Raw genomic sequence first — 17,932 nt, 5'->3', positions numbered from 1 at the left:
ACTTTCTTTTCCTCTTTCATTCTCTTTATTTTACTTTCCTTTTTCTTGATTTCTCTCCTCTCTCCTTTCTTACATCATTTTTCTTCCTATGCTTTGTTCTCTTTCTTTTCTTTTTTCAGTCTTATCTTCTCAGTCTTCATTGTTCCGCCTCTGTTATTCCTTCTGTCTTTATCTTTTTCTTGTATTTATATATTGTACTTTTTCTTCTTTCTTTCTCCACTATTGGCATTTTCACCATGCCTCTCCTTCTGTTTCATTCTTATTTTCTTTATTCTTCTACTCTATTTCCCTTTGTTTCTCTAATTTTTCCCTTTCCTTCCTTAGCATCCTTTTCTCATTGCTGTTTTTTTCTCTTGCCCTCTTTCTTTTCTCTTTCTTCGTCATGCTCAGCTTATCTATCTTTCTACTTCTTCCTTGGTCATTCTTTCTTTATTCCTCCCCTTTCATTCATTCCACTTTCTCTATTTTCTTCCTCTTTCGTTTCTTCTTAAGCGTTTAGCTCCCTTCTCTATTTTTAATGCAGCCTCTTTTTTCCCCCTGTATTTTGTTTGGTTTCTTTGCCTGGTTTTCTCTACTTCTTTCTTATTTTCCTTTCTTTCTCTCATGCTTTTTCCCTCATGCTGTCATTCTCCTAAAATCAAGAATGGGCTTATCTGGGACTGTGCTTCGTTGGTTCACTTCCTTTCTTCACAACAGGTCTCAAAAATTCAAGAGCAAAAACCTAATGTCTTCCCCAGTACCGGTATCGTTAGGCGTCCCTCAAGGATCCTGCTTATCCCCTACTTTGTTCAACCTAGTTATGGAACCTCTCACCACTCTGTTACAAGCATCCAATGTACACTTTCACATGTACGCCGATGACACTCAAATATATCTCAAGTTACAATCCCCCAAAGACATCCCGAGTCTGAATTCAACGATCAGAAGCACCCAATCCTGGTTGGCTGACAACCACCTCAAACTCAATGCTATGAAGACTGAGTTCCTCCTAATCTCACCTCCCACGAAAATATCTTCCGCACAAACATGGCTTAAGCACCTAACAGCCCTCAATGTCCAACCGACCATCGTGGACTCAGCTAAATCCCTAGGCATAACACTCGACACCAACCTCAGCATGCAGCAGCATATCAGCAAGGCTACTAAGGGGGCGAACTTCCAAATAAACACCTTGAGAAAACTGAAACCCTTCCTCCCAGCAAAAGACTTCCAAACAGCAGTACAAGCTCTAGTCATCCCTCGCATAGACTATGGCAGCGTGGCCCTCTGCGCCTCTCCCTAATGACAACTGCACCCCTAAGAGCGTCACTAAATGCGGCAGCAAGACTCATCACTGGATCAAAAAAGCATTCGCATATCTCTCCTGACTTCAAAGCCTTGAACTGGCTGCCTCTGGAAGCCAGAATTCAGCTGAAAATTGCCTGCATGACGCACAAGGCTATACACTTGAAATCACCCAGCTACCTCACTCATAAGTTGACAATCTCTGGTGGGTCCAGAACTACCAGGAGCACGAACAATCTTCTGCTGAAACCGCGAAGATTCCGGAAGGAAAAAACCTACAAACGCTCCTTCTCTGGTATGGCGCCCAGGATCTGGAACGCACTTCCTCCTGAAACAAGGCTCATCTCTTCCTCCCTTCTTTTTAAGAAAGAAGTCAAAAGTATCCTTATGGCTAAATACACTTGAACAATTTCGCTTGTTTTACATTAAGAACAGTATTACCAGTATTGTGCTATGATATTGCCTATATATTCCTATGCACGTGTTTATTTACAGCGAGTGGATGGCCTACGCTCCAATTTTGCCTGCTACCTCGTACCTGTACTATACGTTATATGGGTACTATGTTATATACTATATTGGTGCTATGTACATGAACTTGTTGATGACCTACGCTCCAACTATGCCTGCTACCTCATACCTGTACTATACGTTATATTGGTACTATGTTATATACTATATTGGTGCTATGTACATGATCATGTTGATCTACCTCCCTACTATGCCCCCTTGTTCCCCTACCCTCCACCTGCCTTTGTAAAGCGCTCTGTTATCTGCAAAGATCTTGTTCGCGCTATATAAAACTCTAAAAATAAAATAAATAAAATTCTACCCTTTTTCTCTTGTTTTCTCTCCTTTTACTTCCACTATCTCTCTCTTTTTCCCTTTTTATGTCTCAGTAGGAACTGGGTACTTTAGGGGCAGTGTTTATGTTATTTGTCCTCTGTGTACATTTATCAAATCCCTATATTAGCAGTAGATCATGGCAGTTTTCAATTATCAAAAGTAGCTCTCACTTTAGGGAAGGTTGGAGACCCCTGGCTTAGACATATCAATCGAAGTGAACATCTCCCATTCTAAGACATGTTATAACACTTGGAACAATCATACGACCAAATAGCAATGTACACAATACTAGATGTGCAGGCTCTGAAAGCAGAAGAGATCCAACCAACCTGACTGGGGAACTAGACCACTCCATCATAGTTCATCCCTACAGATGCCAAACTAATAATTATCTCATCCTTTCGTACTACCAATAACACACAAAATGACCATAACACAAGTATCCAGCCAGGTGCCTATTCTATCCCCCCTCCAACCACTGAGGCTGTACCATCATCATAAGACCGAAAGTAGACACCTTTCTGCTGCAATCAGCACTGCTAGAACAGAAGCCACAACTAAACATAGATCTTCAGTACTACCCATATCTAACAGTGTTTTATAACTAGAAAACCATGTGTCTATCCCTCACATCACTTCACCCATCACACTGCTAAGTGCTGCAACTAAAAAACGCATGATACCAATACTCTTCCCACACAGACACACAGCAAATGACAAAACTCTTCCGAAGACACCTCAACCCCCCTCTCCACCTACCACCCAGACTGGTGTAGCATGCTGCCCGCCAGGAAGGCGCTTTGGTATAAAGTGCAGCATAAGTGCTTTAATACAATGCAAATGAAAGTATCAAGTTGATGTTTCGACCCTGTTAAAAAAAAGAAAATTGGTGGGGTCACGTTCAGGACTACAAAAGCAGTCCACGGCCATCGAGTTATTCAGCATCTCAAAGTCTTAAGTCTTAACAGAGCAACAGCTAACAATTCAGAAGGGTCGTACAAACACGTATAGCTATACAAAAACGACCAACATTTCCAAAAACCTGTCTTAGTCTCAGGTTAGAATCTCAGAATATCAATACAGCCCTTCATGCTTCCGAGACTGACAACATGAGTACCACTGAGTTGGTTAAAAATGAGAAAGAAAATGGCCCATCAACACAATGCCCAAAAGAGGGAACATGAGCTTTACAAATACATGTTATTTTATGCCAACAATGCTAACTGCCCACTGATATCTACATAAAAGCCATGAGTATTCTCCTATTCGCAGAACAATGTGAAAGGCAAACTCTTTTTTCTTCAGGAGCCACAACGTAAACCAGCATGGGCAAACAGTTGAAAGTTGTCCAGTCCCACAAATTGACACTCCTTTCCTAACTAGAGGAGACCTGTACCTGGTCTATGTCTCTGCAGAGACTGTGAAGCCCCTCCCCCTTAACTTAGTTTCTCAGGCCACTGAGTTTACAAGTTGTATCATTTTCTATCATCAGGATAGTTCCAATTGTCCCAGGTAATTACAATGTGTTACCCTTGTCAAAGTGTTTCCTACTTTTCTGTGAGGATCGGGCAAAATTATGAAATATTATTATTTTGGTGTTTTCATTGGAAATGTGATCTGGATGACTGGTTTCCTAGAGAATGGCATTTCTGCCACTATAAACCAGGAAACATTGGGTGATTTCCATGAGCTTGACCCCAGGTGAGAAGAGGTGTATGTGCTCACTCCAGGTGAAGGAAAGTGAAGAGACCCCTGGGTTTCTTCACTTTTATCAGCAATTACTCAATCAAAAGTCCTAAGAAGGGCAGTACAGACGTCTCCAAGAATAACTAAAGAATGGTATTGTATTGGGACCTGCCCTCACTGTCCACAGACCTTTGAAAAGTCCTTATTTTATTGTGAGGTTTTGTAACATGTCCTTGAGCCACTTCACCTCAATAACCACCTGAAAACCATATGTTTTCAGCAAAACCAACACTATTGCAGCCCTTTCAGACGTAGGCTTCAGGCAGGTTAATCACTACGATCAGTGTCAATTTTGTTTTCAGGAGCCATTCTAGACCCCTCCACTGCTGTAAAGACATAATGCAGAGAAGGCTACAAGGCCAGGGATGCAGTAGATTGGTGGTGACAGGTGTGTGCAAAATTCAATGGGGTTCATTCCAATGACTCAGTATAACACAGGGGTCTCCAACCTTTTCTGTAATGAGAGTTACTTCTGATCAATGAAAATAATTGTGAGCGTTACTGAAGGCAAAGTAACTTGCACGTTGTTGCCAGACACCCCTTCGCCCAGCTTCATTTACTTTAAACCTAACGTCCATGGACCCCGATTCTATGGTTTGTACAAAATACAGTGACAAGGGGAACTATGATAGGTCTGCCATGTGCGTCAGTGAGTGCATTGACTGTGGGGATGTATACACATGTGTGTGAATGAATGAGATATGTGTGTGGGTGACTAAGAGCCTGTGTAATATGTACTTGTGGAACAGGACATCTTTTTCGCCAGTTACATGTACAGCACAAAAATACAACCATTTTCTTTTTCAAATGGGGGAATTTTAAAGTGCAGAAAAATGTTCTGCAAAAATGTTGATAAAAGGAGACATTTCTGCACTTGATGGAAAAAATGTCTGCACTTTAAATTTCTCACATTAAAAAAAGCTGAATTTTTCTGTTATAAATATGCACGTGTCTACAAGCTGCTGGGAACAAGTTGCCTGCTCTGTGTAAATGTGACACTTTGAAATTGGAGAAAATTAAACTGAAGAGTTAACTTTATGTTTATATGCATTACATCAAAATTCTCCCACGTCAAGGGGTCTTTGCAACAGCAGCCATATTACTTACCCTGAGTGGCCTGTAGACAGGTTGCCATATTTATAGCAGGCCAATACAGCCATGTGTTTAAATGTCAGGAATTTAAAGAGAAAAACATACTTCATAAAACTTTAGGACTAAATTAGCTTAATTTAAAGTACAGAAAAACATTAAGACAATGTTCCATAGAGAAAAATGTCTTCACTTTAAAATTTCTCCCATTTAAAAGAAAGTGACTGCATTTTCAGTTATAAATATGGCACTGTGTCTACCAGCCACTGGGAGCTAGAGGCCTATTTATTTATTTTTTATTTATAAAGTTTTATATAGCGCGAACTTGATCCCGAAGGATATCAGAGCGCTTTACAATTTGAGGCAAAGGTAACAAATCAGAACATTAGTCTAACATGGGGAATCTAACATACACCTGGGTGAACGAAGTATGTGCTAGACGATGGAGCACAATGACTCAAGGGGAGCAAAACTCAACAATCATGTACAGGAACAACAACCAAAACCAAAAACAATGATCATATACAAGAACAACAATTGACACCATAGTATGTCCGATGTGCCCAGAACTAAATTCTGGACACTCCTGTTAGTAAATGCGACAATATGAAAAGGGGAAAAAATAAAATTGAAGAGTTAACTTAATAATTAAGTTCCCTCTTCATTTTAATTTTCTCGCATTTAATAGGATACAGAAATATTAATTTGTCCTCATGCTCCAATACTGAGTTTAGAACGACTTTTATTGAAGAGTTAAATACCTCAGTGTTCAGTTCTTAACCTCTGTGACCCTCATGGGTCATAAATCTAAGTGGAGCACTGCTCATTATCAGGCTCTGCTATCTGTAGTCTGATAATAATATAAAATAAACATAGCCTTTCCTTAAATTTAAAAGAAAAATGCAACACTTATTTATTGCTGTTCTTAGTTAAAAAGGAACACAAGGCTAGGAGCTACTCTGAAGGTTTCGGCAAGCTCCTGGTAGCTCGCGATCAATTGGTTGGAGACACCTGGCATTAAAGGCATATTTGCCTAGTCAGTTCCCCTTCATTGGTCTTTGTTCCCTTTCTTTTCCCACAAAGTGTCACAGTAACAGGGGAAACCTTATGACTCAAAGGGCAGTGCAAGGCAGGAAGTTAATCAGGGTATGGACATTCTAGGACCATCCTTTGGCTTCATGAGGATTTACTCTACAATATACTACAGAGTAAGCGTCTTTAATGCATTTTATAATTAACACCTTTTCCTGAGGATGGTCTCATGTACTTATGAGATGCCTGGAAACCGAAACGTCGATGAATTGACCACCACAATTACGAACAAAGGGTCTTGAAGAAAATCCTACATAAAGAAAGGACTCTGTAAGGGACATAAAAAAGAACAGTTGGGTGGTCACCTGGTCTATCACAGAACACTACCCTCAACTTTTGGAATCGTGATGCTCTAGTTAGGCAGTAGGAGGGTAAGATTTTCTTGACCCTAATAAACATAAAAGTACCTTGGTTCAATAAGCGTGGTCCTATGCCTTAGCAAAAGGAGCACGCTCAACACAAGTTATTTGCAAGTGAATAATATATGTATATATGATTTAATACTATGTTTGCTTTCAATTAACTTGGGAGTGGGATTAGATGTTGCCTAAATTGTATTCTGGAAATAACTAAGTATGAATCTTCCACCTTCAGCGGGCAGTTTTTTTTTTATACATTGGTGGATAATGGCATAAAACAAAGCGCTGGCTTGAAGCATGATGCACTTCACAAATGAATCTCCCTTTCTCAGACAGATTCCAAGCGGAGGGTGTTCTGTTGTGATGATGAGCACACCAAACAGCCGGAGTACAGAGAGAGAGAGAGAGCAACATGCACTTATTACAGCGCTGCCAGTTATTACAGTGCTGCCAGTAACCTGTACCCTGTCAGGGCGCCTTTAGCAGCGCCATAAATAAGTGGAAACAGGTCTCTGTACTAAGGTGGCAGTAACTTCCTGGTCGTACTGTAAAATAGCAGTTTTTGTCTCAGCCTTGTAATGTTTTGAGGTCTCGCCTGGCGTTAGCATCACCCATGCGCTACACTCGCCTTGCGAGGGCTTCTTGGAATCAATAGGATTCCAGAAGCTCGCTTTCTGCTCTGCCAGTGTTTTGCATTGGTGCGCGTCATTTTGCGTCATCAATCATGCAAAACCGGGTGTTCTGATTGTCCAGGAGGGTTTTTAGTCCCTCCTGGTTACGACCCTGTCCACTTTTGGCCCCGCCCACCGGGACTGCATCTTTTACTGGCAGCGGGAGACAGTGTCTCTTAACTAGCCGCTAAGCACTTTTTTGTATAGGTTTTCGCCGTCCCTCGCTGCTCCTCAGGCTTTGTTTAATGTCCCCCCCTACACAAACGCCCACAAGTCGGGCTCCTACATAAGACTGTGCTTGTTTTTAATTGTTATGCTATGCGGGCCGCTTTCACATTTGCATATGTTTATTTAAATATTTTTTATTGCGGTCAGCTAACATTAGCAGCCGCGCTTGGTTATTTACTTGTATTAGCCAACAACCCTCTCCCCCCTCCCAGCACTAGCGGGACAATGGCCTGCGTGATTTGTATACACAGACCGTGATTGGATGTGTCCATGTCCTCGAATTCAGCGGTGCAACTTCTATCAACCTTCAAAGAATGAGAGGCTAATTTGTCACGCCTGGATTCCATCATTTTAGGCGAGGACACCAAAATCACCCACGTATTTGACTTGTTGAATTATGTGCCACAGTAAAAGGAGGAAGTTTGCTGGTCTCGTCAAACGCTGTTCTTGTCTTAGCCCCTCGCTCAAGGTTGGGGGACTTGCAGCAGGCGCACGACCAATAACAGAGCGGCTCGAAGCAGCCAGCGCGCCTTGAATAAAGAAGCCCTCATCCCTTTAGATGTTTAGAGTAAGATTGCAGCAGTCTTGTCACGGTTTGGTAAATGCATCCCTGTAAGAGGCTTTCATAAATCCCAGAACACACCTTCAAGCAGATTTGAATATAGATTTAAGTTTTAAAGCCGGGCTTGGCACTTAGCAAAGGGGGTGCCATGTAGCCGAGCCCCTGGATGGAGGGCTCTGGCGGCCGAGGATGTGCACAGAGACGACAATGCTGGGAGGGAGGTAGTCTGGACAGGCAGCCCGGTCTAACTGCAAGCACGGCTCTTCCACAACCGGCCACAGACTGCACGACACTGCCTGCTTCGAGACACCTGTGGCATAGCACGTCACTCAGTGGTGGGTGCACGCCTGCTGTTACAGATGTGACAATATTTCACAGAACTGCTCTAACTGAAGATATATATGTCTGTGCCCTGCCCCCTTGTTGATCTTTTACCCCCTGTGTCCCTTCTTGGTGTTACCTACTCACCCTTGCAGAGTGTTTGCTTCTAGTTCCTCACCATTCCCCTTTTATGCCCTCTCCCCGTTCGCCCACCCAGGTGGTTCATCTGGTTTGAACGTTGTTGGTGGTTTTTCGGATTGTTGGTTTAGTTTAGCTACGTTTTCGCAGCTTGTATTGCGAGAGTAAAAGTATTATAATGTAGGACCATTTTATCTGCGCTGGTTACGTTTTTGAGCAGTGCTTATTGTCATATTAACAAATTACGTATTTTTAAGGGGGTTATTTTTAGTAGCAGTGGTTGCTTTGTAGTTTGATAAAATCTGCTAAAATTATGTTTCGTAGGTTGCATCTCCTTTTCGCCATTCTGTCTTTTCTAACATCACCCAATAATGTACTTCTTGTGATGTGGTTTATATTTTGGATGTTATAATTACCATTGAATCTGTTGAGAAAGTTTAGAGTTTGCATTTGTTGGGGATATTTGCTGTATTTTTGTAGCTGCATGATGCATTTACTAGGCAAGTTGTGTGCTGTTGCGTTTCTTGCAGGCGTTGCGTTGTTTTGACTTCCAATATTTTTTTGTCAGGTTCCTTTATTTTTGACGGGCTGCACATTTTGATGCTTGTGGTGTGCTCCTTATATATTTTTTTTTGTGAAGTGTGTTATCCATTTAAAGTCAAGAGCTTTCTCCTGAACTTAAAAGGATGGCGCTCTTCACTCTAAGTAAAATGTACACCTGTCCTCTTAAAACAGTTCAGCATTATTCTTTTTCTGTGGCAGAACGGTGTAGAAGTTCTGTCGGCTGGGGTATTGGCGATCATATCCCTGCCAGACTGGCAGTGCCAGTATGTATCAAGGTAGGACAGCCTGCAATCTTCGTTTTGTCACTCTTCATCCCACCTCTGTATTGCAATCCTGGAAGTCAGCCGTATTCGGGCTAGGTGTCTTTCCCTTTCGGTTCAGCCAAAGACTCACACTGAGTAAAAAGAGCCTCGGGAGATTATCGGGTTCACTTCTTCTTTTGGTTCATAATAATTTCCGAAATTGCAGAATAATAATGGCTCTAATAGTTCAGCGCCCGACATCGCCATCGCCATCCCGGATGGATACAAGATCACCCGGAGGGACCGCGTCAACCAGACAGGAGGAGGCATCGCCATCATCCACAAGAACACCATCCGCATCACGACCAACTCCGACGAAACCCTCACAGCCGCCGAACATCTCCACTTCCAGATACACACCGACCCCAAGACCACACTCAGAGGCACCCTCATCTACAGACCCCCAGGACCTCGCACACAATTCAGCGAAGACATCGCAGACTTCATCAACCCGCACGCCCTCTCCTCCGCTGACTACATCCTCCTAGGGGACCTCAACTTCCACCTAGAAAACAACAAGGACAGCAACACCACCACCCTGCTGGACAACCTCGCCAACCTCGGACTCAAGCAACTGGTGAACACCCCCACCCACTACGCCAGACACACGCTTGACCCCGTCTTCTCCTCCAGCAAGGACGTCTCCTTCAGCCACTCCACCGGACTCCACTGGACAGACCACAGCTGCGTCCACTTCAGCTTCAGAAGGACCACGACCCACCACCACCCGCAACAGGTTCCCCGCAGGAGCTGGAACAAGATCACCTCCGACCAGCTCTCGACATCCCTGAACCTGAATCCTCCCGCCAGCTCAACGGACCCCAACCAGGCAGCCAACAACCTCACACAGTGGATCACCAACTGCGCTGACGACCTCGCACCCCTCAAAAACCATCCCAGCAGACCCGGCAGCAAGAAGGCTTCCTGGTTCAACGACGATCTCATGAACTCCAAGAAGAACTGCCGCACCCTCGAGAAAGCCTGGCGCAAAGACCCGACTACAGACAACATGACTGCCCTCAAGCATGCCACCCGCAAACACCACCAGCTGATCCACGCCACCAAGAAGACAGCATTCAAGGAACGACTAGACTACAACGCACACAACAGCAAAGAACTCTTCAGCATCGTCAAAGAGCTCTCGAACCCCAGCGCCGGAACCAACGACATCACCCCCTAGCAAGAACTCTGCGACTCACTCGCCTCGTTCTTCCACAGCAAGATCGCCGACATACACAACAGCTTCGGCACACAGCCCACGCACCCAACCACCGAACCGACGCCCCCCACCACCACCCTCCGCGCCTGGACCCCGGTCAGCACCGAAGACACCATCCACACAATGAGCACCATCCACGCCGGATCACCAACGGACCCATGCCCCACCACGTCTTCAACAAGTTCGCCTCCGTCATCGCACCCCAACTCCGAGACGTCATCAACTGCTCCTTCAACACCGCCACCTTCCCGGAGAGCTGGAAGCATGCCGAACTCAGCGCCCTCCTGAAGAAACCATCAGCAGACTCCACCGACCTCAAGAACTACCGCCCCATCTCGCTCCTCCCGTTTCCTGCTAAAGTCATCGAGAAGACCGTCAACCGACAGCTTGCTGCCTTCCTCGAGACGAACGGATCCCTCGACCCCTCGCAGTCCGGCTTCCGAGCCAACCACAGCACCGAGACCGCCCTCATCGCAGCCACTGACGACATCCGAGCCCTGCTCGACAACGGGGAAACAGCGGCCCTCATCCTCCTGGACCTCTCCGCAGCGTTTGACACTGTCTGCCACCGCACCCTAGTACAACGCCTCAGCAACATCGGAATCCAAGAAAAGGCACTGGAGTGGATCATCTAGTTTCTCGACGGAAGAACCCAGAGAGTCCGCCTGCCCCCGTTCAGATCCGAGGCCACCGAAGTCATCTGCGGCGTACCACAAGGATCATCACTCAGCCCCACCCTCTTCAACATCTACATGAGCCCCCTCGCGGCCATCGCACGCCAACACAACCTCAACATCATCTCCTACGCCGACGACACTCAGCTGATCCTCTCCCTCACCAACGACCCAGCCACCGCCAGAACCAACCTTCACGAAGGGATGAAAGAAGTAGCCAAGTGGATGAAGAACAGCCGTTTGAAACTCAACTCAGACAAGACGGAAGTCCTCATCCTGGGACCATCTTCCTCCGCCTGGGACGACTCCTGCTGGCCCCCTGCCCTGGGCAGCGCACCCAAACCAACGGACCACGCACGCAACCTGGGCTCCATCCTGGACTCCTCCCTCTCGATGACCAGACAAGTCAACGCCGTCTCGTCCTCGTGCTTCAACATCCTACGCATGCTCCGGAAGATCTTCCAATGGATCCCCACCGAAACCAGGAAGACGGTCACACAGGCACTCGTCACCAGCCGACTGGACTACGGAAACACCCTCTACACCGGAACCACAGCCAAACTACAGAAGAGACTCCAACGCATCCAGAACGCCTCCGCACGACTCATCCTTGACATCCCCCGTCACAGCCACATCTCTGGACACCTGAGAGACCTGCACTGGCTCCCCGTCAACAAGAGAATCACGTTCCGACTCCTCACCCACGCACACAAGGCCCTCCACGACCTGGGCCCCAGGTACCTCAACAACCGCCTGACCTTCTACACTCCCACCCGCCAACTTCGTTCGACCAGCCACGCCCTCGCCGCCGTTCCACGCATCCGAAGAGCCACCATGGGAGGAAGATCCTTCTCCTACCTGGCAGCCAAGACATGGAACTCCCTCCCCATCCATCTCCGTCAGACCCAAGACCACCTCTCCTTCAGGAAGAAACTCAAGACCTGGCTGTTCGAGCAGTAGCAGACCCCCCTCCCCCAAGCGCCTTGAGACCCCCCGGGTGAGTAGCGCGCTATATAAATTTCTTGATTGATTGATTGATGGCTCTCTGGGGTAGGTTTTCTCTAGACAGACTGTACCCTTCAGGCATATTTCGTGAGCCATGAATGAATGGGTTTACGAGCTGGTTAATTGTGAGAGACGATGCAGATACAGGCACACTAACTCCTATATGACTAGGCTAGTTCTTGTGACCAGTCATGGCTGGCGCTGTTAGTTAAGTTGGCTCTTGTGACAGTCATGAGGCTGGTACAGGCATTCTAGCTCTTGTTATGTTCCTGGTGACTATAGCGACAGGCCACGTACATGACTCTGTTAGACACTGCCTGGCTCTTGTTGCAGACCATTCCTCTGTAACAGACTGGCTCTCCTATTCTTGGCTGCTGAATTTCAGTTCTGTGATCAGGACAGTCTCCCCACCGCCCAGTTGGCCCCTGTGAAAATTATTTACATAATTTTGAAATTAGAGTTGTTTATACACAATTAAGTACTCAAAAGTCAACACAGATGTAAAAAGAGGCTTTTGATTTTGTGTAATACAAAGTGTATGTTAGCATCACTTTGTGATCTCGCCATGTCCTCTGATGGCAAAGTAGTTTCGCAAATAAATAGATCCGATTTGTTGCTTCAGCTTATGTAAGAGGACTTGTGACACCAGATTCGGCAATAGAGGCACCAGCACAAAGATAATCAGCGAACCCTGCCTCACATGGGTGCTAGAGAAACGTCAGTGCAAGGTCTGCGCGTCCGTTTCGCGCTCTCCTTGGGGCCCGATAAATATTGCTGGATGATATCTAAGCTAAAGAATGAATGAATGATCGAAATAGGTGTTTGACTTTCCTCACTTAGATCTGCCAGTGGCAGCCGCAACGTTTTCACCATGTTTACAAGTGTCTGCAATGCTTTCACGTTGTGGTGCTTCCGAAGAGCAAACAGTCCCTGCAGTGGATGACCCCTTCTAGGCGCCTCTCCCATTTAGACGCCACTGAAGCAAGAACAAACAAGCTTTAGCATAGCCAATAGGTCTCGCCTTTGGGACATTATAAGTGTTCAGCCATGCAACAGTTGATGTTGCACCAAGAATATTGTGCTACATAATTAAATACTTATAAGGTCCCAAAGGCGAGACCTGTTGGCTATGTCAATGCTTGTTGTTCTTTACTGGGGATATGTATGGCAGAAGTCAGCAACTGCTGACACCAGTGCTTGATAGAGAGAGCTGTGCCCTAGTAAAATTGCACTGTAGTCAGCCTGGTGTTTGTCTATTTTCTTATATTTTCATAAGTTAGCCTGGGACGCATGCAACACCCAACATGTTATGTCGTTTACACCGGACACAACAATGTACCCAGCTACATTCCTAATCACTGTACTGTTTCTAGGTTCCCCAGGTTATTCTGAAATTGGCAACAAAGGCAAAGCTGGACTAACGATGAACTAACTCACAGTGGCACTGATGCGTCATTGACATTTCACACACTGAAATGTCACACATAAGCAAACTGGAATCTAGGCAGCTATGGAAGAAAGAGTTTGAACGGGCGTCAGAAGCAACAAAAAAGTGGCTGCGAGGCAAAGAGAGAAAGGGCCGCGGGGCAGATAGAAAAAAGCAGAAATGAGTAACAAAGGGAAAGAGAAGCGCAAGCAACGCAGCAAACTGAAAAATGAAAGGAAGTGAAAGCACTAACGAATCCAACAACGCTTCTGATCAAAATAAAAACAACAGCGTCCAATATCCATCTGTCTCTCCTCCCCTTCATACCCCCGCTCTACGCGTCAAACGTTCCATTTCTAGGCACCGCCCCTTTTAACGTTTCAAACTGTACCTGGTTTCCAAAACCTCATCGCTCCCACGGGCGCCGCCATCTTGGGTTAAAAGGTTACCAGAGAAGGTAGGTGTCTGGGCTTCTGATTACACAGCGCAGGCGCCAGATGTGTTTTCCAATACCTACGGCGCACGCGCTATAGTAAGAAACCCACTAGCAGGAAGTGCATGTTGCTGTTACGTAGTAGCTGAACTGACGGGAAATTGTAAAAGGGCACATGTTAACGTGTTAGCGTTTGTGTGTTGGTTAAACATGTGAAGCCATTTCTTGGATTCCCATGGTGTGCCTCCCTAATGGATATGTGGACCCCCAGAGAGCTTTCTGTTATCGCATCTAGCTATGCAACGCTGACTTCTACTTAAAACCAACCAGGACTATTGGCTTTGTCATTAGCTGTTTAAAAATAAATACGCAACATCAATGTTGTATAGTATTGAAAATGCTTCAATTATGAAAGTGTGAGAATGTGAATTGAAAATACTGAGAGAGGCCTGTGAAATGGATAATGTTTTTCAGACTGTCTCAATCACTGCTGTATGTTCCGTCTATGTTAGACATGCATGCCCTTTTTCCTCCGAATCTCGTCCCCCTGCATATCTTAATCTCATCAATTTCCTTTTCAGAATCCTCTTTTCACTGTCTCCTGGATGCACTTCCTGGTATCGCCTTCACTTCACTATACCCGAAACACACAACGCACCCTCCACCTATAAGCACTGTCGTTTTTAAAAAAAACGTTTGCATAGACAATATTTTGACAACTGTGCAACCCCTTCACATACATTCGCTCAGAATCATAGCTGCTAAGTTTCCCTTGACCATGTGATGTGCTACTCCAGTTCAGGTTTTTTCTTTGAATTCTGAGAGTTGTAGTCCTGTTGTATAATGGAATAAACAAGACGCAGAGTTCAAGGGAAAAAACTGGACTGGCGCAGCACATCACGCATTGACCTGGGAAACTTGATGCGCCGAGTGTGTCCGCAGGGACTCAGCAAACCATTTGGTAAGGTGTCTGCCAGTGCCCAGCTCGTGAAGATATTGAACAGTGAGATGAGTCGTGGGCTCACTCAAGAGCCATGACCCCCCACAGGACTCGCAATGCCCGCATCATTGTAGCGTATAACAGGAATTGGCCCTGAGGCAGGCCACTGTCTTCAGCTATCGTGTGGAACGGCACTAATTGCTGGTCTTGATACAGATCTCCCAGGGTCTGCAGCCGCACCACTTCCTAGTAGGCAGGCTCTGTAGCTAACACTGCACGATGGTGGCTCAGCGTGCCAAGTATGGGCAGGGAGGGAGCTTAAGGCTCCGACGAAAGCATTTATATGCAACCAATGCAAGGAGCTGGATCGGGACTGCTCCCCTCCTGCCAGGTTGGAAAAAGGCTGCAATTTGGGGCTGTGTGCAGCCAGGTTGTTGTGTCGCAGTGTCCGCCAGCTGCATGTCACTGATCCAACGAGCCACCTATTGGAGTTGCGATGCCAAATAATATTGCTCTATGTTGAGGACAGGTCATCCACCTCGATCAACAGGTAGATAAAGCTTTGCTAGCACTACTCTACTACGAGTGCCAGGCCAAATAGACTGCTGCAGATCTTGCTCTCGAGCCCAAAAAAACGAGGGTCTGATGTATATTGGCAGGTTTGTGAAGTGGTAGAGCAGCTGCGGGAACACCGCCATTTGTGCAATACGGCTCATGGTGGCTAGTGGGAGGGTGCGCCAGAAGAACATCTGCAATCTTACAGCCGTCAAGGCCCACGCAATGTTGCCTTCCAGAAGGTCTTCCGATTGGCGATAAACTCGGACTTTCAAGTAGGAGAACGCCGAACTCTGCCACAGCACTGGTGTACCCCCAGAGCCAAACCTGGATCAGGGGTCATCTTGGAGAGCGAGTACATGCAGGGCTTCCCCTAGTTTACCTGCAGCCCTGACATCATGGCAAACTCCATCAACGCCCTCTCCACCTCCGAGCAGACCTACGGACATCCCGGCGGTATATCAGCAGATCATCGACATGCAGAGAAACTGTGTGTGTGCCGTAGCCCAGAGGGGTGCCCCACTCCGCGCCGTTTGGCTGAGGGACACGGCCAGCGGCTCGATGGTAAGCGAGAACAGCAGCGGGGAGAGCGGACTCCCCTGCTGGGTGCCATGCTCAATTGGGACCACTTGAGACACATAGGGACCCATCTTGATTTTGGAGATGGGATGAGTATATAGCAGCTTAACCAGAACCAGGAATATTTCCCCTAGCTCGTATTTATTAAGAGCAGCCAATAAATAGTCCCACTCCATGGTGTCAAACGCCTTTTCCAGGATGAGTACCAGGCAACCCGAGTGTGTCCAACACTCTCTGGAATAATGGGCCACACAGCAGAGGTGCCCTATATTCAGCGATGTGCAGCAGGCAGGTACAAAGCCATTTTGGTCTGCATGTACCAACTGCGGTACCAAGGGTGCAAGTCTACACACTAGTATCTTGGCCAATACCTTGTAGTCTGTGTTCAATAGTGCCAGTGGTCGGTAGGAGCCTAGTAGCTCCGGATCCCTATCTGGCTTGGGTAGCGAGACCAGTAGCGACTCGCGAAGCGACTCCGGAAGGACAGATTTTTTTTTTAATTTAAGAAGTTTTCTATAGCGCTGTCAAGACCCAAAGATAACAGAGCGCTTTACAGTAGGAGAATAGCATATAATCAACAGAAGCATGACATATGAAAGGTTTTAACAATCAGCGAGTGTCAGAGTAAGAGGTGCGTAATTGTAATGCAGAACTTCTTTGGTTTCAAGATTCTTGGCGGTCACATAGCTCTGTGGTTGCTGTCTGTTCCGTGTTATCCACAACCAAGGGAACGGTTGAGGAACAGGGATTTGAGTTGACTTTTGAAATCCGCAAAGGACGGTATGGTTCTGATGTGCGGAGGGATGGAGTTCCAAATTTTGGGGGCGTTTCCCGTGAAAGAGCAGTCCGCTGTTCTTTTCTTTCTAGTTTTAGGTGGGATGAGTAGGAGGGAGTTAGAGCTTCTCAGATTCCTGAATTGGCCTGCTTTTTTGAGTTTTTTTGCCAGGTATTCGGGTTTGCCAGTATGGAGGGCTTTGTGGGTTAGGCAGGCGGTTCTGAAATTAGTTCGCATTTCTACTGGGAGCCATTTGAGTTCTTTGAGTGCAGGGGAGATGTGATCAGATTTTTTGATGCCGGTGATCATTCTGGCTGCCGCATGTAATGTTGTTTTGATCAGTGCCAAGTGTGATTTAGGAATACCTGTTAGGACTGCACTCCCAGAGTCCAGTCTTGACAGTACCAGAGATTGTGTGACTAGTTTGAGATCCTTGTTTGGAATGTAGGGTTTGATTTTGTTCAGAAGTCTAAGGTTAAAGAATGCACTTTTGGCCGAGTTCTTAATGTGTTTCATCATGTTTAGTTTAGAGTCTAAGGTGACACCTAGAAATTTAACGGAGTCTGCTAGAGTAAGATTTCCTTTGAGCACATTGATTGCCTTTAGCCATTCGACGATTTGTGGGTTATCCTCCTTGTTCGAGGTGAGGAGTGTCTCGGTCTTGTCTGGATTTAGTTTCAGGTGATTGTTTGTCAGTCATTCTTGAACATCTTTCAGGACAACATTTATTCTTTGGATGTCATTGAGAGAGGAAGTTTCCAGATAGATCTGTGTATCATCCGCGTAGAGGTGGAAGCGGATGTTGGCTTTTCTGAGTAGCTTGGTGAGCGGTTCCATATAATGTTAAAGAGCTGTGGAGAGAGCACCGATCATTGGGGGACGCCCTTGTTGACTTGCTGGGTTTCGGAGGTGAAGTTCTTGAATTTTATTTTTTGCGTGCGATTATGTATAAAGGAGGAAAACCACTTGAGAACTACCTCAACAAGACCAGCTCTTTCTTGAAGAGCCCTGATGAGGATTTTGTGGTCCACCATATCAAATGCTGCCGAGAGGTCAAGGAGAATGAGGAGGCAGCATTTGTCCGAGTCTAGTGATCCATGGATATCATCTATGATGTTCAGAAT

The 17,932-nt window shown here is 46.0% G+C and overlaps 1 protein-coding gene across 1 annotated transcript in view; it reads right to left on the bottom strand.

The window, feature by feature from the left end:
* DHX35 (DEAH-box helicase 35) overlaps positions 1-13,993 on the bottom strand; it is a 661,155-nt gene extending 647,162 nt beyond the window's left edge. Inside the window, exon 1 of the mRNA XM_078652154.1 lies at positions 13,918-13,993. Within this exon, the coding sequence (XP_078508280.1) occupies positions 13,918-13,957 (40 nt within the window). The 5' untranslated portion in view covers positions 13,958-13,993. The remainder of the gene's footprint in view (positions 1-13,917) is intronic.
* Positions 13,994-17,932: the final 3,939 nt, after the last annotated feature.

Source organism: Lissotriton helveticus, chromosome 7 (assembly GCF_964261635.1).
Source record: "Lissotriton helveticus chromosome 7, aLisHel1.1, whole genome shotgun sequence".
NCBI lineage: Eukaryota > Metazoa > Chordata > Amphibia > Caudata > Salamandridae > Lissotriton > Lissotriton helveticus.
The sequence above is the reverse complement of the archived record's forward strand: the minus strand, read 5'-3'. Positions and strand labels throughout refer to the sequence as shown.